The sequence below is a fragment of the Falco peregrinus genome, chromosome 13 (genome assembly GCF_023634155.1).
Source record: "Falco peregrinus isolate bFalPer1 chromosome 13, bFalPer1.pri, whole genome shotgun sequence".
In the NCBI taxonomy this organism is placed as follows: Eukaryota; Metazoa; Chordata; class Aves; order Falconiformes; family Falconidae; genus Falco; species Falco peregrinus.
This window is the reverse complement of record NC_073733.1, coordinates 2,870,091-2,888,817: the sequence shown is the minus strand read 5'-3', so window position 1 is coordinate 2,888,817 and position 18,727 is coordinate 2,870,091. Positions and strand designations below refer to the sequence as shown.

The 18,727-nt window shown below is 46.5% G+C and overlaps 1 protein-coding gene and 1 long non-coding RNA gene across 15 annotated transcripts in view; one reads left to right on the top strand and one right to left on the bottom strand.

Annotated features, from left to right (window-relative positions):
- The first annotated feature begins 2,110 nt into the window (after window positions 1-2,110).
- On the top strand, window positions 2,111-18,542 carry LOC114011647 (uncharacterized). Of its 5 annotated transcripts, none has more exons than XR_003553653.2 (4): window positions 2,111-2,521; window positions 2,947-3,075; window positions 8,313-15,910; window positions 17,808-18,542. It is a non-coding gene; the product is annotated as an uncharacterized LOC114011647 (long non-coding RNA). The 5 variants fall into 5 exon arrangements; XR_008749675.1 differs by having other exon boundaries at window positions 8,313-17,369; XR_008749674.1 differs by having other exon boundaries at window positions 15,770-18,542.
- Window positions 4,231-18,727, bottom strand: part of ARHGEF9 (Cdc42 guanine nucleotide exchange factor 9) — a 221,650-nt gene continuing 207,153 nt past the window's right edge. For 9 of the 10 annotated variants that reach the window (XM_055817993.1, XM_027784197.2, XM_027784202.2 and 6 more), the window contains one exon: window positions 4,231-8,209. In XM_055817993.1, the coding sequence (XP_055673968.1) occupies window positions 8,028-8,209 (182 nt within the window). In that variant the 3' untranslated portion in view covers window positions 4,231-8,027. The remainder of the gene's footprint in view (window positions 8,210-18,727) is intronic. The other variant, XM_055817994.1, reaches the window with a different exon arrangement.

Sequence of the window (18,727 nt, the reverse complement as noted above, 5' to 3'; positions counted from 1 at the left end):
GTTTTGGTGTGAATGTGATATAGTATCAACCCACCCTATATAAAGCCTGCCTTAAAAATTGCTGTCTTTAGGAGGAAGAGGTGCTTCCTCTGAAGTGGCTGAGCTAAACTATTTCCAAACATTTCCAGTCTGGATCAGTCAACTCACTAAACCCTTGGATCAAGTACTACTTTCTATTACACCTGTAATAAGCCTGTGGTGGGTCACGGGTTGTTCCAGTTTTACCAATTCAGAAAACAGCCAGGAATGGGATTTCAGTTTGGTTTTTTTGTTTTTGTTGGTTTTTTTTTTAAACTTCAGTTACACTGTTCTAGGGAGAAGTCCCACTGATTCAGAGGAGACTCCTGGGTGGCTGTTGTACAGGTGAGAGGAGCCCTGGCTCTGCTGGCAGGGGTGATGTCTGCTACTTGTTTGGCATCACCACCCAGGGCAAAGTGTGCTGTGGGCAAGGGCCACCGGCTTTCTGACTTCCTGTGAACTTGCAAAGACTTGAATGCACACATACATGCCCTCCAAGTATTTAGTTCATGAATAGAAGCTTTGCAGCTTTTGTAAAAAGTGAGCTAAAAGGAGAAGCAAATATACCAGTATATTCTCTTATGGGTTCTCCAGATGGAGAAAAAAGAGAATAAAACTTCTCTTCTAAAGTTAGCTTCCCCCAGCTTCCAGGACCAGCCAGGATGATACTACTGAGTCTCTTGGAGCCTGAATTCTTGGAAGTGATTTATAAGCCAATTTAGTGCCATGTTTTATTCTGAACAACCTAGATCCTAGCAAAAAATGTGTATGTGGTCCTCTCAATCTGTACGATGGGTATATAAGCCAGACAGGCTGTGTACGTCATGGCTTTGCTCTTACAGCAACAGGGCAAGAAAGCGCATGTGTACAAAGACCTGTGTGTGCACAGCCCTCATCTCTGCTCAGAATACGATTGCTAACTCTCCCCACCAGCTGTGAGCCGCAGAGGTAGTCAGCAGTGACACACTCTCAACAAAGTGCCCTAGACCAGAGCACTTTTTCAAGCACTGATGTTTTCTTTATGAGGCAACTCTTTCTGCAAGGGTTTAACTTTTTTATATATTCTCCTAGGTGAAAAGCAAAAGGCCCCACAGCGTTCCCGTCCTGGAGATTTTTTGTTTCTGCTGTTACCAGTTCCAAAGGAAGAGGAAAGTGCTCTGTGTCCCTCGGACAATGTGCATGCCACCAGACTTGGCTGGTGTGTTGACAGCAAGATGCTGGAGGGCGGTTTGGAAAATGGCCCTGGGGGGCCTCTTGGTATGGGGGAACATTTCTGCTCCATTGCTGCTGCACAGCCCAGCCTGAGCACAGAGACCCTGTCAAACCTGCAAGAGGTAACAAATTACTGTGACTCAGGAATGAGAAGATGCAAATCTTCACTAGGATGCATTTTGCCTGGAGAGAGCTGGAAGAAAAAAGGATGTGAACATTAAAAGCATTTAAGAAATACCATGTGTCTTTTCCATAGCAAAGGTAAGAGATTTAGACAAACGAACACAGTTTTACAACTTGTACCTGCAGTTCTGGGGAGATTACATTTGCAGTTAAATAGCTAGTATCCCTCCTTTACAGTGAAGGAGTGCAAAACCCACGGTGGACAGTGCTTAGAAAGGTTCTGGGAAATGCCAGTTAGCCCAGCAATGTGCAATCCCAGTTTGTTCCTTAAACCCAGCACAGATGGTGCATTACATGCTCTGGAGTATGCTGATCCACTACTGTACCCTGTGCAAACCCTGATGCTGCTTCTTAGCTACAGAATAACGTGAGAATTTGTTGTTTGGGGCAGGTCAGGATCTGTAACCCCAGCACCATCAGTCATGATTCAAAGTCCTTAAAAAGCAAAAGCCTGGCTGCAATACCATGGTATATACACACAGGTAAAACAGAGATGGCTTTGACATACAGTCATTCATACAATGTTTCTGTCATGGCACAAACATACCGGCCTAAAAGCTTCACTCATTCTCTTACAGTTCCCAAGCAGAGCCAGGGCCTGACGCTGCCCGTGGAGGCTGCCAGCTCTGCACGGCGTTCCCTCGTATTTTGCACAACGTGCCCTCAGCCACACAGCTTGGTAACTGCGCGGGTAGGAGAAGCAGCACAACAGACCATCAAAACAGGCAAAATCAATGTAGATCTTAAGTCACACCCTACAGATCATCATTCACTCAGGACTGAATTCTGTACTTCGGCCTGTATGTAATAAAAGCTTTGGTGCAAAGCGGTGGTGGACTGAGGCCTGTGTTAAAGTGAATTTCTGAATCGAGGTCTCGGAGATCAGCTGGCCACGTCTGTCCCCCTGCTGCTAACTTGGAGGGTCAGTTTGGTCTGTTACCCGGAAATACAGCCCAACGAACCTAGCACACCGCAAGGCAAATTAATTTTAAGTGGGTTTCTTTGGTTTTGGTTTTGGTTTTTGGTTTATGCACCCATAGTAGCTGGCTGAATGCTGGGTGGCTGGAGAAAGCTAAACCCAAACAAATACTGTCATTAAAAGAAATACGTAAGTAGACTATCGGCTACAGGCTGCAATGGCGTTCCTGGCCATGGAGTGCTCTGCTGTCTTGACTACTGCCAGGAAAGCAAGCAGGGGTGGGAGCGTGTTGCAGGGCCATGGTGGTCATTTATTGCTTCTGAGTAGGCTTTGGTGGTGCTTTTGCTCCCAGCAGACATGCTGGGTGATTGGGTTTCTTCCCCATTCCCGCTTTGTCAAGGCTTTTTTGGTACGTTACTTAGAGATCTTGGGCAATGCACACACGCTGTCCATCCCCTCCTTCCCCACAGCTCGCATCTGCAAACTTGGAGGGGAGCGCAAAAATCTGGCGAACACCTTTTTTGGCCTGCAAAGGCAGCGGTGTGGGTAGGAGAGGTGTTCCTCAAGGTGGGGTTTTATATGTAACTGCATTTTGGGTCTGCTCTCCCTAGCAGCACGCTTTGGAAGCGGCGCTGTGCCAGTCCTCCCGAGCGACTTCAGCCATGCGCTACGAGAGAAACGGGATCGCTTGGACAGGTGAGCCCCAGCATGGCACCAACGTCCTCTTCATCGCAAGCAATAATGTAAGCAAGAGAAAAAAGCTTGGTTTGGGGTATTGCTGAAGCAGTAGGCAAATGTGAAGCTGTGATGTTTGAGGACTGGGTGAGCCTGCTCCTGAACCTGCTCAAACTCTGGCCCCACAGAAGCCTTTGCGCTCACAGCTTTGCCTCTCTCCTGTCTCCCTCTCTTTCTCCCAGAGCAGAGCCGCTTGGTTTTTGCATGTTTGTATTCCCTTGTCTGAGTGGCTTCCCAGCGTGTGTGGGCTGAAGATGCGGTCAGTCTGTGTGCCGGCAAACTGGCCATCGCTCACGATGCACAGGAGAGAGGGGAAAAAGCAGAAGTCAGTGTCGTTACTGAAAACGTAGCTCTTGGGCCACAACTACTTATAGCAACTTGGCACGTGTGCCTGTGTGTTTCTCCATGTGACAACAGGCATTGCTCCCAGCCACTACCAGGTCTGGACGCCATGGTGCGGTAACCCCCGTGTTCATGGTTAGAACTGTGGGTTATCTAGAAATACACGACTCAACTGTCTTACCTGTGAAATGCCACCAGGTTTCTGGAGAGAGCGCTTTGCCTTCCAAGGGTGTAAAGCACCCCGTTCCTTCTCCCTGTGGGCACTTGCTCCCTCTGCACCAAGGGAAAACCGGGGCAGGAACCTGTGCATCTCCTCGGGCTCAGCCCTCTGCAGCGGAGCAGCGTGCAGCCAGGCTCCCTCCCCTCAGAAACCCACCCCCTGCTCTACTTCCACATGCTCTGAAATGCTTCTTAGGTTGCTCACAACGTATTTGTGATTGGATGTCTGTTTGGAGAATTCGGCTGTCTTCAAGTCTGGGCTGGAGCTGAGCAAAGTTCAGTAACAGAAAGCATTTTAAAACCATGTTTCGCAGAAGACTCGATCCGAGCTCCATTTGGAGCAACCCCTGCCAGCACTTGCAAGGCGGTGTTTTGTCAGTGTGGAACCTCCAGCTACTCATTAATCACTTCACTCAGTTCAGATGGAGGACACAAAGCAAGGGGGAGGTGGGACATTTCCAGAACAAACCTACTTTTTGGTTACACACGAATGTCTTGGTGTCTGCTTTGCTGACAAGCTGGAGGCCCACCCCAGCGATTTGTGCTCGGCCTTTGGGAAAAGTGAGACCGCTCTGAGGAAAATGATTTAAAATGCCTTCAGATGCCTTTTCACTTCTTTTTATTTAATTCCATAAATATTTTCATAAGGCTCAGTGTCTTTACAACACTTTTTTTAAACACTTTTTTTTTTTTTTCGTTTTATACACACAACTTTGACACTTGTTTGACAGGGTCAAACAGTCCAATATAAACAAAATAATAAAACTGGCAAGTGCGGATCAGCTGGGTTACCAAAATCCTTTTTTTTTTTGCTTTTTTTTCTTTTTTTTTTTTTTTCTCTTACTGTTAAAACCCCAAAAGCACTAAAATATCAGTATTTGGCTTCAAACTAGAATTTTAAAAACCTTTTTTTTTTTTTTTTTTTTTTTAAATTCTCTGCTACAAGTCCCTGTCGTCATAGTGCCTTTAAACTCCTACAGACTCTTCTTTTCTTCTTAAGGAAAAATAAGCTTGGTGATGCCATGCAGAACTTACAATAGCTACTAAATATACATGTTCCCTGAAATGTAGCTGCAATGAAAAGATGACAGAGCATAAAGAGAACAAAACCAGAAACCCAAAGCACCACAGTGTACTATCAATAACATTGCAGTGAATGGCCAGTGACCATCCAGAAACTGAAACAAATTTCAAATATATTTCTCTATGTATTATTTTCTATTTACAACTGTTAGATGCACCTAGGTTGGTTCTTGTTTGATTGTTTTGGAGAGGGTGGGGAGGCGAAAGTCTTGAATTTAGATCCTCTGTTCTAGTGTCTAGGTCAAGGGGTAATGCATGTCATTTACCTAGGAAAGAGGGTATTTTTATTTTTTATATATATATATATAGATTCAGCCAGAGAAATACCGTAAACATGTAAGTTTGTTACAACTCTCTTGTTTCTGCATATGGAATGGTAAGTGGGTTCCTCCTGTCTGGCATTGAAATGAAAGTCTGTATCAGATGCTCAGTCAAAATCACCCCAATCGGATTGCATCTACGCTGCTTCCAGCGCTTTCAGACACAAGGCAGCCCAACCCTGCTCCCTATTGGGAAAGCCACAGTAGGTAGTAAAAGTGGGACCCAGTGCTGGTTCTTCTTTGTGACAATGCTCCATCTCTTGCAGCACCTTGGCAATTTATGGAGGGGAAGAGCTTTCTTGAATGCCATTGCCTGAGAGCCAAGCCCCTCTTCCCTCTGGAACAAACGCCTGCATCTGCTTTGCCTGCCGCTGGCTTCGGCAAGCACGAGCAATGCTAGTTTGTTTTGACTTTCCATTTAAGAAAGAAGCTGCGAGTCCAACAAGTGGCCTTGTCAGATCAAGCGAGTCTTGATTTATGATGCAAATAATGGTGTGGCGGTGGTGTTTCTTTTTTCCTAGTGCTGAATATTTAGGAAGCATCTTCTCATAAAAATTATGGATGTCTCATTCTCACTCTCTGAGGCACAAAACAGTAAATGAACAGGCTTAACTAATGTGCTTGTTACTTTTCCCCCCCTAAGCAATTAAAAAGGCAAAGGAATAAGTGAAATTTTCATCATGCTGACAACGGTTTGTAATCTCTCTCTCTTTCTCTCTCTCTCTCTCTGCATCTCTCCAGCCATTCAGAAATAGTAAAACATTTCAGTTAACTTCTGAGAACCCATCTCATTCACTTTGTTAAATACCCATTCTGTTAAAGAAACAAAACAATATTTGCTACATATTCAATATTAATATCTGACCATAAAAATGCAAGGATACGAAAGAGCAAAACAATAATTTCTGATATAAAACTAGGTTGCTTCCTATTTGGGATTCCCGGTGTTTTGCTGCTGCCTGTCACAGAGGGGCCACACTCTTTCTCTCCAAAAGACTAACCTGGCTTTGCTGTTTACTGATAGTTTCTACGTGACTAAAAAGTGGAACAGATTATTTTTGTACTTAAATAAAAAAATTTAGCTGCTGCCTTGTAATATGCCCTGAAATAAAACAGGCTCCATGGAAATAATGAAATCACACTCTCTGCTCTTCCCATTTGCTTATGTTTCTAAGGGGAGGAAAAAAATGTATCTCTACGCTAGCTGGCCTGGGGTGCTGATGTGGTGTATCAGATTCAGAAGAAAATGATAAATACCGTGATCAATCACTTCATCCTACATTTTCAAAGGAACTTGCAGAATAGCTCTGCAAAGTTTTTAAGTTCATCTTCTAAATCTGGTTAAACAGTCTCATTTGCCCTAGGAAAAAAATATCATCCTAGTGCACAATGATTTGTTTTACAAGCTTAAACATAAGCTTTTGCACTTTAAAACAAACGTACTTAAGGCTGAAACTGTAGGAAGTGTCTTTGAAAACTGAGCTATGAATCTCCAGAGGGAGAAAAAGAGAGAGAAAGAGACCTGGAGAGTTTAGCTCATCACTCCAGAGCCCGCTGACGCTGGTACACCTCTGCTGAACCACTGATGCCGTTTAGATTAAACTGATCACTGACTTAGATTAGGTCACGTAATCATGCTCATACGGCTAAACTTCTCAGGTCACATCCACATCTTTCCTGAAAGGCAGCTGGCAGCTCCTCTGCAGCTTGGGTGCATTTACTATCAGGTAAATACCTCCAGTTAGTTAGGCAATGATCCTGCCCCTATCAGGCCGCTACTAGCAGCTCATGCTTTGCCTGGGAGGTCGGTGCCCAAGCGAAGCCAGGGATCTTATATGTAATAGGGTAGAGCAGGCAGTGAGTGCAGTCATGGTCCTCACATTTGGGATCACTGCTCCTGTAAATGGCAATTAGTGGTTCATTAACACAGTACTGTGCAGGCGTGAGTGTGGCCAACAGGATGGGACCTTAGTTCCTGAAGAAAGAAAACTGGCCATTTGTTGGAGCCTAATAGCCAATTTTCCTCTAGCTGGAATGGAGGGCATGAAGCCATCAGTTTTTAAGCTTTTATCTTTGCATGGAGAACAAAGATAGGAGTGGGCTTTTCAGAGTCGTGTCTCAGCTTAAAAAGAAAATAAACCAAAGATAACCCCACAGAAATAAAACTAAATGCAAAAGAAATAAAAGCCCCCGATATTCTTTTCTCAGTCTTACTCTGAGTGTGGACAAACCACGCTCAACTGAGAAAAAGACAGTGCTTAAAAAAAAAATGCAAAAACATTAACTGAGGAAAACCCATCTCTCTCTTCCTAAATAGCCAAGACCCCTTCTGCTCGTTTTCACCTGCCCACAACAAAACAGTTAAAGCCAGAGAAATACTGCGCAGCAGAGCATGGTGCACAAGGGAGCACATCCAGACAGGCACGAGTCAGACCAGAGAATGCAGGACAGGAACAGGGACAGGGTCGATGCTCTTCTTTGAAATGGTAACTCCAGGGACAGCCAAGGAAGGGACGGAGAGGGAGCAGAGCTCTCCCAGCGCTCCAAAAAACAAACCAACCCCCCATAAATAAAATCAAATAAAATATACACCAATGTAGTCCATGAGGAACTTCAATGACGAATTCACACAAGCGAGAAAGCATTCTGGGATGCCAATGACGACTTGAATGAAAATGAAGAAAGAAAAAAAAAAAAGATGTCCAACCAATGGAATAAAATAAAATAGGTCATATGGTTAGAAATCATTGGTGCTTCCTAGTATCTAGTAGCAGATTGCTTCCCAAAAACAACAAAAAAAGTTTTTGGTCCTTCTATATATATACATATATGTATATATATTATTATTTTTAAAATGTGTGTATATATATATATGTATATATATTTAGTTGCAACAGTGCTTCTCCGAAAAAAGGTCCATCTATAAATATAATTTTATTTATTTTTATTTTTAAATTTTAGTTCTTTTAAGTTAAAATTCGCCATCTCTCTAGGTATTATTTTTTGAATGGTGTTAACCTGCTGAAGTTTTGCCAGAATGGTGCCTGGCTGCGTCTGGGTTCGGTGAACTCGAAGACCTGGGACTGGGATATGCCATCTGTCACCATGTATTGTCCCTGATTTAATGGATCCTGGGGTGGTGGGTAGGCTGGAGGAACCGACTTGGAGTAGCTCACACCTGCATCGATGATTGGGGGGAAAAAGAAACAGATCAGTCAAAGTGCAATTGGGTCAATAGTCTTTCTTCGTCATGCTATCGCTTCTTATTACTTAATAACCAGGGTCCCCAAACAGCAGGGAGACGTGCTAGAGACGGCAGATCTATGGAGGAATGCAGCAGCTGCCTGAACTCTCAGCTCAGAGGCTCCCTGCACTAGACCATGAGTTGAAGATTTGGAAAAGATCCATTACTTTTGTATTGGCAGAGTTTTGCTCACCCTCATGGAAAAGTCCTGTGTGACCTAATGAGGCACAAACATGGCTGGGCCGTATGCAGTATCAGTCTGGTCAGATGAAGGCAGAAAATCGCATCGTTCCACCCACTTGCAAATTTAAGACTTGCTGTTTCCGAGCTCATTTTCACCCTCCCTCCCAGCTAGGCCTGTAAAGTGGTTTTGCCCCAACATGCCCCAGTGACCAGCCCCAAGCAGCACAAGCCCAAGGACTACTGGGCACCAGTCCCTGCACCAGAATGGAGCACAACTGCTTTGGAGGAAGCGCTACGCTGCAGGGACCCGTGCCGCTTCAGCGCTATTCTGCTTATACAAAAGGCAACTCGTTACTTTCTTTAGGAAAGCTTGTAGGACTTTTCCATAGGGTTCGTTTAAAATTCACCAGTCTGGTTTCAGCCAAAAGTGGCTGCACGCAATGCAGAAAAGGCTGATTTTGCTCAATCCAAACTGGTAGCAATGGATGGACTGGCAAGGCTACACTTTCAGGTTCCAGATGTGTAACTCCCACATACAAGAGTCACAGCTCCCGTGCAGGAAGAGGTTGAGGGGATGCTGCCCTTACAGCTTTCCCACGGGAAGGGGAAGCTTCAGCAAGCTGGGACCTACGCAACCTGTTGTAAAGGCCGGTGTAGAAAGGGTGGCTCTGGGTGAGTGGCAGTGGAGCAGAAGGGATGCATGTCACCACCAAAGTGTAGGCTACAGGGAAGAGCAATGTGGCTACTTCTGTATTTCCTTCCCCGCCACATCACGGGTGAGGGATAACCCTCCTTCAGCCTCAGGGCAGCGTGATCGGCTGGAAACCACAACTCCAGAGAAGGGCAGGAAGGAGAGAGGAGCGGGGCTCTGAAGCAGGTTGCTGTAAGCTCTGGCCATCTCTGGATCCCCTCTGCTGCATGCAGAACTGCTCTTCCTTCTGCGGGGAGGGCAGCCCCGGCCGTGTGACGGGTGGCAGGCTTCGCAAAGGCCATCTGGAGGCCATTGCCTCCCCTGGTTTTAACCGCAGAGGCGAGGTGACTCTACCCAAGCAGATCAGTGTCCTCATCTGGAAAGCGGGATGGCATCACCCACCTACCTCACACGAGGGTTGTGAAGCTAAATTAATTAATGTTTGTAAAACACTTTGAGATCCTCGGCTGGGAAGGTGCTAGAGAAGGCAAAATACGGTGATTAGCACCCAGGTACCACAGCAACGTGTGTAAAAGAAATGTGACTCTTTGCATTCAGTTAGCGGTTCCTACCCACACACAAACACATGCTTTGCGGGTCCAGCGCTGGCTGGCCCGGGCACAGGAAGGCTGCACACAGTCGGGTACTTACAGACAAGGGAAAAAGCCTCACACAGTGCACTCACGGAGCTCATCAGACAACTTCTATATGTTGCTGCATTACAATTCAGGACCTCTTTTAGATACAAAGCTAGAGCGTTAGGGAAGAGAATCAATTCACTTCCCCTTGCTATAGAATGTAGCAGTCAAGGGCTGTTAACAATCCTCAAAAAGTTCAGACCAAATGGAGGTATCACCTTGACTATGTCCAACCGATTTCTCCTTCTTTACAGCTCTCTGTCCACTGTAGGGAGTTACCAAGATCCTTCCTTACGGTGGACAAAAACTGCTCCGTGATTCATACTTCAATAAATGCATCACAGTTGATATTTCAAACTTATTTGAAAGGAACAACCTGGAGATGTTCTGCATTTGTACCTGCACGCCGGAACAGAGTTACTCAGCAACAAGTTCCCTCCTCTGTCTTTCCCCGGTCCCCTCCCACAGAAGGCCTGCAGAGCTGTCCTGGGGTCACACCGGAGACAACTTCTGTACCATCCTTGCTGGCGGGCCCAGCCACTGATTTGAATTTACCATGCTACATGGCTTACGCCAATGACATCCCATAAGGACGGGGCTCAGGACGGGCTTGAGCTCATCCCTGCCCTGCCTCTTCATCCCTTCTACCACTGCCCTGCTCCCAAGTTGCCTTGCTGAAGGCAGGTCCGTGTGTGGGTGGTGTAACCAACTGCAGAGTCTGCTCTGGAGAGCAAACGCTAGCCCTGAACCCATACAAGGGGTACACATCCTGCTGGAGGCCACCAGCCTTTAGTGCCTTGGCCACTTTTCCCAGCAGAGACTGGTGAGGAATTTTAGGACCTGTGGGAAGGTTAGGATCTGGTACAGGTCCCTTGCATGGCTAGAGTTAGGAAATATATCTTCTTCTGTCTGGTAAGCGGTTTGGATCTTCAACTGACCCAAAAGACCAGCAATGACTTACAAGGCAAGTAGTCCTTGTGCTGCCAAGATCACTGACAATGTTACAACACCAAAGAGCTGTGGATCTAAAGCTGCTACTAAGGGATGTAGAGCAATTGTTTCTAGCTTTGGAGGACCTCAAAACCACCTGGCTTTGATGACTTTGATGACTTGGCAAAATGTCTTTTGCATCCTGTGGCTACAGAGTAGCAGTCAGCCTTGTGATGCAGCCCTGCCTTGCTGAGCTGGGCTGAGCTCTTTATTGCCTCTAAGCCAATTTGTGGAGGGTGAACTAATGTATTTTAACGTTGATACAGAAATGCTAAGAAATCTCCTGGATCAGCAAAATGTTATGCACTTGGAAGGACAGTCTGGCTGAAGTCCACTGACACTGATGGAGTTACACTGCAAAGAACGTAATCCATAGTCTGTCTTCTCCGAAAGAGAAAAAGGCAGACTCCCCTGGCCAGATCGCTAGCAAACCCCATTCAGTTCCTTCCCAAAATAGCCTTTTCGGCCCAAGCTCCTGAAACGTGTCTGTCCTTGCCTGAAGCATACCCATGCACACACTGCCACTTCCCTCAGTAAAGAAGCTCAGACCCACATCCTCAGAGCTGTGTATGGGGCCGTGCTTGCACCTAGGCTGTTGGCATTAACATCTAAGCTGGATGTACGTCAAAAGCTCCTGGCTGGTTCTACTTGAATAAGCAGCTGAGGGTTTGCATATTTATCATATTTATCAAATGGCCTCCGTGGCCTAAATGTTCAGCGCTGCAGATCTCAATGGCATGCATAATTACCGTGTGTCTGTGGGCATGCAAATAAAAACATTTGTGCTCTGGCAAGGCAGGCTGGTAATCCCATAAGAATACATTTTCTTGTGAAACTGTGATACAGCACTTTGCAACAGCTTAAGGTGCCCCAAGAATGGCTCGCTTTGTGGGGGGATGGACGGACAGGGATGGACATGCCCACGTTCTTGACAGAGTGGGACACAGGGATTGGGGGGGGGTTGTGGGGGAGCAGTATTCACCTAGGCTGCTCATCTTCAAATCCTGAGAAAGAGCAATTCTGGGAAAAAGTACGGCAGGTTGGTATTTTTCTATTCTGAAGTGGTTTGTTCCCTCACCAGAACTTGGGACCATTGTGCAAAATTGTCTCTTGGGGGATTTTTTTTTATATGCAAAGCCATAACTCCACTGCAATTCAACAGAAAGAAATGAGCAAAGCTCTTTTCCAATGCAATTTTGGGCTGCTTGGCGAACAGAATTCAAAGCGCAACGGGAAAGAATCGATAAGTACAGATTTCTAGACACAGCTGCTGCGCTGCCTGTCCAAGGCGTAAGAAAGCAGCTACACACCAATGACCAGACTTGGAGCTCCTTCTGCTGGTTCATGCATAATTCTGCACTGTAACAGAACATAAAGGCTGCAGCTGCACAGCAAGATTGTTCAGCAGGGTGGGGTTGTGGAAATCTGTTCAGAATGAGAAAAAGAAAACCCCAGGGTTTATAATTTGGCTAGACAAAACTGGTAAAGAGAGATGCTGCGCAGTCAGTTGAAACCATGTCTTTTTTTAGTACCAGGCAACGTCACTTGGAATCTTTCGAATTTCTCAGCTCACAAGAAAACAAAAAGATTTTAAACCGTCTCTTTGTCCCCTTCTTTTTGTCAAAGTGCCTCTTCTATTTGAGCTTACAACACGACCTCAGCAGCACCTGGAGATTTAGGAGCATGCTGTTAACTTACAGGCAATCCACATGGACACGTGCAGACAGACACGGTTAGAATACAGCAGGACAGCTACATGAACACCGCACCTCTCCAGAGTGAGTACGAACGCACACAGAATACACGCAGCTTTGCCTATATATAACCATGGAAGCTTGCCTTACGAGCTGTTTATTCCATCCTCCGCCTTTAAGGTTTTAGCTTTGATCAGGAGCTATTTCATAGCTACCTAGCTCTCTAGGTATCATGCTGTTAGTGAGCCAGAGTTGAGTGGGAGACAATAAAATATCAACACCTACTTTCTCTACTGGCCGAGTGGAGGCTGCTGGTAGGAGAGGGAGCAGCGCTGTGCTAAGGAACCTTCCATCTCCCTGCTCTCAACAGCAGCGGAGCCAACTTGCATCTTCCAGGAGCCATGCTCAAAAACCCCATAAATTCAGTTTCCTCCTGAGTATTTTGTAACCCGTACACAACATGGGGTAGCCAGGAACATACCTCAGGAACACTAATTGTTGTACGGTTAATTACTCCTGCAATAGCAACAAGTTTAAGTTAAAGAAATAAGCAGTAATGGCTGAATGGGTACGACTCTTTGCCCTTCTTCAGCACATTTCAACAGAGGATCTCAAAGCACTTCACTATTCACTTGCTTGCTGCCACAGTTGGAGTTGGTGAACTACGCCGTGCCTGCTGCTCATTCTGCCCCGACTGCAGGCCTAGTTGTTACGGCGAGAGCTGTGGGTGGCAGCTGTGCAAAGGGGATGCCTGCCTCCGAAGGCAGCCCTCAGCAGCTGCCGGCGTCACGGGGTTACACTTCCACGCTGAACTGCCCGACTCAAATTTTGTCATACTCGCCCAGCTCAAGAGGAATTTAAGTGGTGCATTAGCCACGGCTCTTTACACAGCCAGGGATTTTACTCAGCAGCCTGGCAGAGGTAGATATTACCAGGGATGGTACCGGTGAGGAGAACATGACTTGGCTCCCTTTCCTAACCACTAGCCTAACTGCCCTGGTTTGGAGGAGGAGGGAGGGAAAAGAGCTAACTGCAGCTTGAGAAACGCAGCAGAGGAAGAGTCATCTGGTGTCCTGGCTGTTCCACAGCCAACCACAGCATCTACAAATACTGAGGTAACCCGACCTTGCCGAATGTATTTATCAAGTCTGTTGCCGCAACCTGATGCCATTAGACTAGACATTAAGATAATGATTCCTCCTGCGATAAGCAAAAGCTAAGTGAGGTAAGATGGAATAAATGATGCTAGGGCCTTATCAATCAAAGCCAGGTGAAACCTAATTTATCCCATCTTGTACTTATATAGTCCCCATCTCCTCCAGCACTCTGTAAACTGATAGCAAAGATCACTCTGTCTGTTTCATTGATAGGAAGAGATAGTTCATCCATCCCTGCCCTAAAGTGCAGCCTCTTCTGGGTAGCAACACTGCCCCTTACCTAAAACACCCCACCAAACCGACCCCCCTTGGCTCTTCAAACGAGGGCCAACGGAAAACCCAAGAGGCCTGTTTTGCATCTCACCAAAACGCCCCTGGAGAAGCACGTGCCCAGGGCCGAGTCACCGGTACCATCCTTAGCAGCCTCCCAGCCAGGAATTAATTCAGGCTTTGCCTCAGTTTGCACATCTGACCAGCTCTCAGGTGATACTGGCCGACTCCAGCTGGGTCACCAGTGCCTTGCAGGAGAAGCCGTCTCTCTGCACTGCCACCAGACCAGTGCTGCGGACCCCAAGCATGAAGCGCTCGGGTGAGCTGCAGGCAGGCGCTGCGTAACGCCTGCCTGTCGGAGGCTTTGGGTAGGGTCTGGTTTTTACAAGCAATGGGATAAGCTCTGCGATTTCTCTGAACCTGTGGGGAAATACTACCGAGAACACGATTAGCTCCGTTCTTTCACCTACACTGTGGGAAGCTCTGTGAAAAAAGGGAAGTGACCTTGACTATCTGAAAATGCAAATGCCCTGCTTTGTTTTAAAGTGATTAGTCTATGTGTTGCTCAGTGTCTTTCAGTCCCCCCGAGGCTATGCCTACATGTGTGAATAGGATGGGAAAACCTGTCAGGGCCACGTCAATCTTGTTAGCGAGGAAGATGCAATAAAATAGGCTTAAACATTCAGGAGAGCCACAGGAGGTACCTACAGGCTCCGTTACCTGTAAGACCCGGGCGAAGGCAGCGCAGGCACACTAACGCGCAGTCACCTCCCTGGCCGTGCAGCCTGGCTGGGGCAGCGCACAAGTGTGAGAAGTCAGAAAAAAGCTGTTGGGTGTTTGGGTCGGGGTTTTTATGGCATAGTTCGCTGTGAGCTCAAGTGATCAGAAAGGAAGAAATTAGCAGGAAAATTCAGTGATTCAGAGGGTGTTTTACTGCGGGCCAGAGCGGTTCATGCTGGCAGATGATTTAACCCCCGCTGGGTTTGCATAGCTGAGTATTTACGGGCGGATTTCACGACAGCATCCTTCTAATCTCAGGGCTAGGGGCGATGGTGATTGAATATACATTTCTCTCCTTCCGCAAGTCCCAGACCAGCAGGCTAAAGGCCCGCCAGGGCAGAGGGTATCTGCTTCGGTGAAGCCGTGGCACAGTGCAGATGAGAATACACAGGACAGGCATGAGGGAGCTGGCTCACAGCCTGGGTCTGACAAGCTATCCTGGGGTGGGAAACCCTCCCACCTAGCACTAAGGTGACTTCAAATTTGAATAGATGTTTCATTTTCCAAAATGAAACGATCAGGGGAAATGGTGCTTTAAGAACGGGGTCTCCTTCCCAGGCACTGCAGCTCTAATCCCTGACAGCTCCGGCTTCCAGGAACATGAGCAAAAATCCCTTACGTGTGCACGCTGTCCTGCACGGGGACATATGTGCACACAGCTGGGGATCAGAAAAGTAACCAAATGTTTCTGAAAGCTGCAAACACTAATCGTTGAGGGGGAGATTAAAAGTGGCCAGCAGAACAAAAGCACTGATGGATAGGGGCAGTGAAGGAGGCTTAGAAATGGAGAATGTACCCTGATAATCCTGGGTCTACGTTAAGGATGGACTGGAGATCCACAAGGGATCCAGTTTCAAGGGAACTTTAGCCTTGGTTCCACTGCTTTAGTCAATAAAGAGCACAACTCTGCAAGCACAATTTGATGCTCTCTTAAAGCGGCAGTGTCAGTGCAGCAGCGAAGGGCTCAGTGTACCTGGGCTTCTCTGCAGGAAAGGCGCACGCTTGCCTGCAGCTTCACCAGGGCTGTGGGGTTTTTTGTTGTTTTTGTAAGTCAAGACAAATACTTTTCTCTGTTTCTTTACTATTTCTAGGAGACACCACACTGAATTCTGTTCCCAGTTACCACACTGACATTGAAAAAAGCTAACGGGCAGTAACCAAGAGGCAAAATCTTAAACAGTCAATGCAAAAAGAAAACAACGACAACAAACAGCCCTTTTCCCTGTCTGTAGGTAAGGTGCAGAGCCAACACTACCCATTTACTTTCTGTCTAATGGACTTAAAGAACGCCAAAAATTGTTTTAATGCTGTCTTAAAGGCACCTGACCTAATATCATTATGTTTTGCCCAATCTAATAAGTAGTGGAAAACCTGGTATATTGCTGAAATCTGACCTCGCACATCATTAAATCGATTTGGAAGGAAGCCTGGCACCGCACACACATTTCTGTGCAGGCATGAGTGTTAGGAGGGGGTCACTTCCAGAGGGGGCTGACGTGTGCCCCACACAGGACCCTCACCGGGGAGCACAAACCTCTCAAAACACCAAGAGTTGCTTTCTCTCCTAATCACCTGCATTAAGTGCATTAGGTTAGAAAGCAGAGTTTTAAGGTTTCTTCTCCTGCTGTCAGCTGATCTCTCGGCACCCCTCCCTCCCTCAACGCACAGCACTGGAGTGTAAACGCTTCCTTTTCAAATGCACACCCGCCAGCTCCAGAGCAATGCTTCTGGGAGGTGTGGTACCACAGTGCATGAAATAAGCTGCAGTTTATACTATTTGAAAAATGTTTTTCTGCTTCACCTCTAACAAAGTTGATTGCATTTTCCGTTTCACCTCCTTCATGGCTCTTCTCTCTTCCTTAAGTATTCTGTGACAGGGAAATTACCATGGTCTCCCATTTAAGAGGTGGAGGGAACAACTGAGATAATCTAGAAACAAGTCTGTAATAGGCACCCACTGACACGAGAGCAGGGCTCCCCACACGGTCAGGTCGAGCTGCTGAGCCGTCAAGCCCTGCTGTAGCTGTGGAGACCTGGCCCGCACAGTCTGTAAATTACAATGAATAAATAGCTCAGCTGAACGGAGCGGAAGCATTCCTGCTCCTAAAGGGCTTCACTGCTTTTCAGGTATAACCAATGCTCCAAAACCAACTTAAAGCCTCTTCCGATGCTGCTACCGCGTTGTGGGAGGCTGCACGGGGAGGCCAAAGGCAGCGCATGGTGCCTGCAGGCAGCAACCCCCTGACATGGGCACAGGCCCGAGGGCTGCACCTCAGCCTCAGCTACACAGCCCCCAGTGCCTGGCAAGGTCTTTGGCAAAAAAAGTTGTTGCTGATATATGCAAGATGCATATGGCAAGATTCAAAACATCAGTCACTAAAAGCCAACTCTCAGGAATTTCCTCCTCCCTCCGTCTTCTGAGCAATGCCACCAGCTGCCTGCTCCTGCAGCCTCATGTCTCTCTGTGGGTCTCCGGCACAAGACAAACCACAGAGTAAGAAAACTAAGAGTTTTCAGCAAAATATCCGGTTCTGGTACTTAATTTAATTCATCTGAGACTGGGATACGATTACCACAATGCAGGACAAAAGAAATAGAGCTACTAATTTAATGACCCTATTTGTCATTTTTCAGATTTCACATCTTAAGTAAAACAGCCAGGCTTCACTTCACTTGGTGCTTGGGGTCCGGGTGAGTTTGTCTGACTCAGGGACTTCATCTCACAAAAAGAACTGCCAGTGTTACAGCATAAACTTCTTCTTCATAAAAGAAATGCTGACTGGTGTTCTAGGAGCTAATTAATTGTATAGCCAGAGAAGTCTAAGGTAATAGCCCCTCCTTCTTCATCTCAGAGACAAAGAGAGAGAAAGAGAAAGAGAGAAAACAAGAGAGCAATTGCTGTGTAAGAAATAAGTATGGTTAGGCACATTATATTTGTCAGGATGCAATCAGTGATTTAAGTGGGAATACTGGCAGGCATGCTCAGGCACCTTTCAACTGTGTGACTTAATGACCGAATAGTGCAATTATTAATTAATTATATAAAGATATAATTAACTGAACAGCAAATAATAATTTAAACTGTTTATGTCATGGCCATCATGCAAGTCAGATTCTCTGATTTTCCAGTTGCCATCATCTCTGTGGATGCTTCCGTGCTGAGGGACAAGCATGCAAGTGGTGAGGGGCCAATCCGCAAAACCAAGCTCGTGGCAGCGCCCGCCACTGCCTGAAGTCGCCTACGTTGTGCAAGATACGCATCCCTGGGCCCGTTTTGGGGGCTGTGCATCCTTTAAGCTTAGAAAATCTGGCCAGGAGAGTTTTTAGAGAACATCTTAGAAGACAACATAGGAAGTTAGTAGAGAGGAGAAGACTAATGACGATGGAGAGACACAGCATACCAAGGAGTTTACAGTTGGCCTAGCAAACCACTACCGCACCAGCAAAGCCAGTAGACAACGAACAGGTGAGGCAAAAGCAAAGAGCTCCTTCAACTTTTGCAAAAAAACCAACCCAGTGCCTGTACAGAGTGGGACGAACCTGCCTGGAACTGACCACAGCCAAGACGTGACGAATTCTCTCAAAACCCATTTATAGGCCTAGTTCTGCCATGGTTCTTTGGTAACGATTGGGTATGTCGATGACTTTGTGAAGCTTTGGAAACCTGGGAAAATAACCTCTCTGACCTTCCCTCTGTATTTAGGATTTCAAAACCTGTAGCTGCAAGTTACTGCGAGTGAGATTTAATGCTGGCTGCTTCGCCAGCTGAGGCGCCGTGTAATACCCAGCATGGCATTTACTGGGTGGCTGTAGCCTGCCTGGGTGGGGAAATGGATCTGACATTAAAGAGATATAATGTCTTTACCAAGATACTTTATTTCCTAGAGCTGTTGCTACTGTGCTGTCCTTAAAAAGTTATAGGTAGCCCTAGGAAACATGAGTGTCCCCTTTCCAAAAGCAGGAGAGGGGTAGATGGCTCACCACCTCCGGCATTTTAGCCATCTTTCTTTCTTTGCTAATGGGAGACTTTGGGAATTAGCAGAACCCTT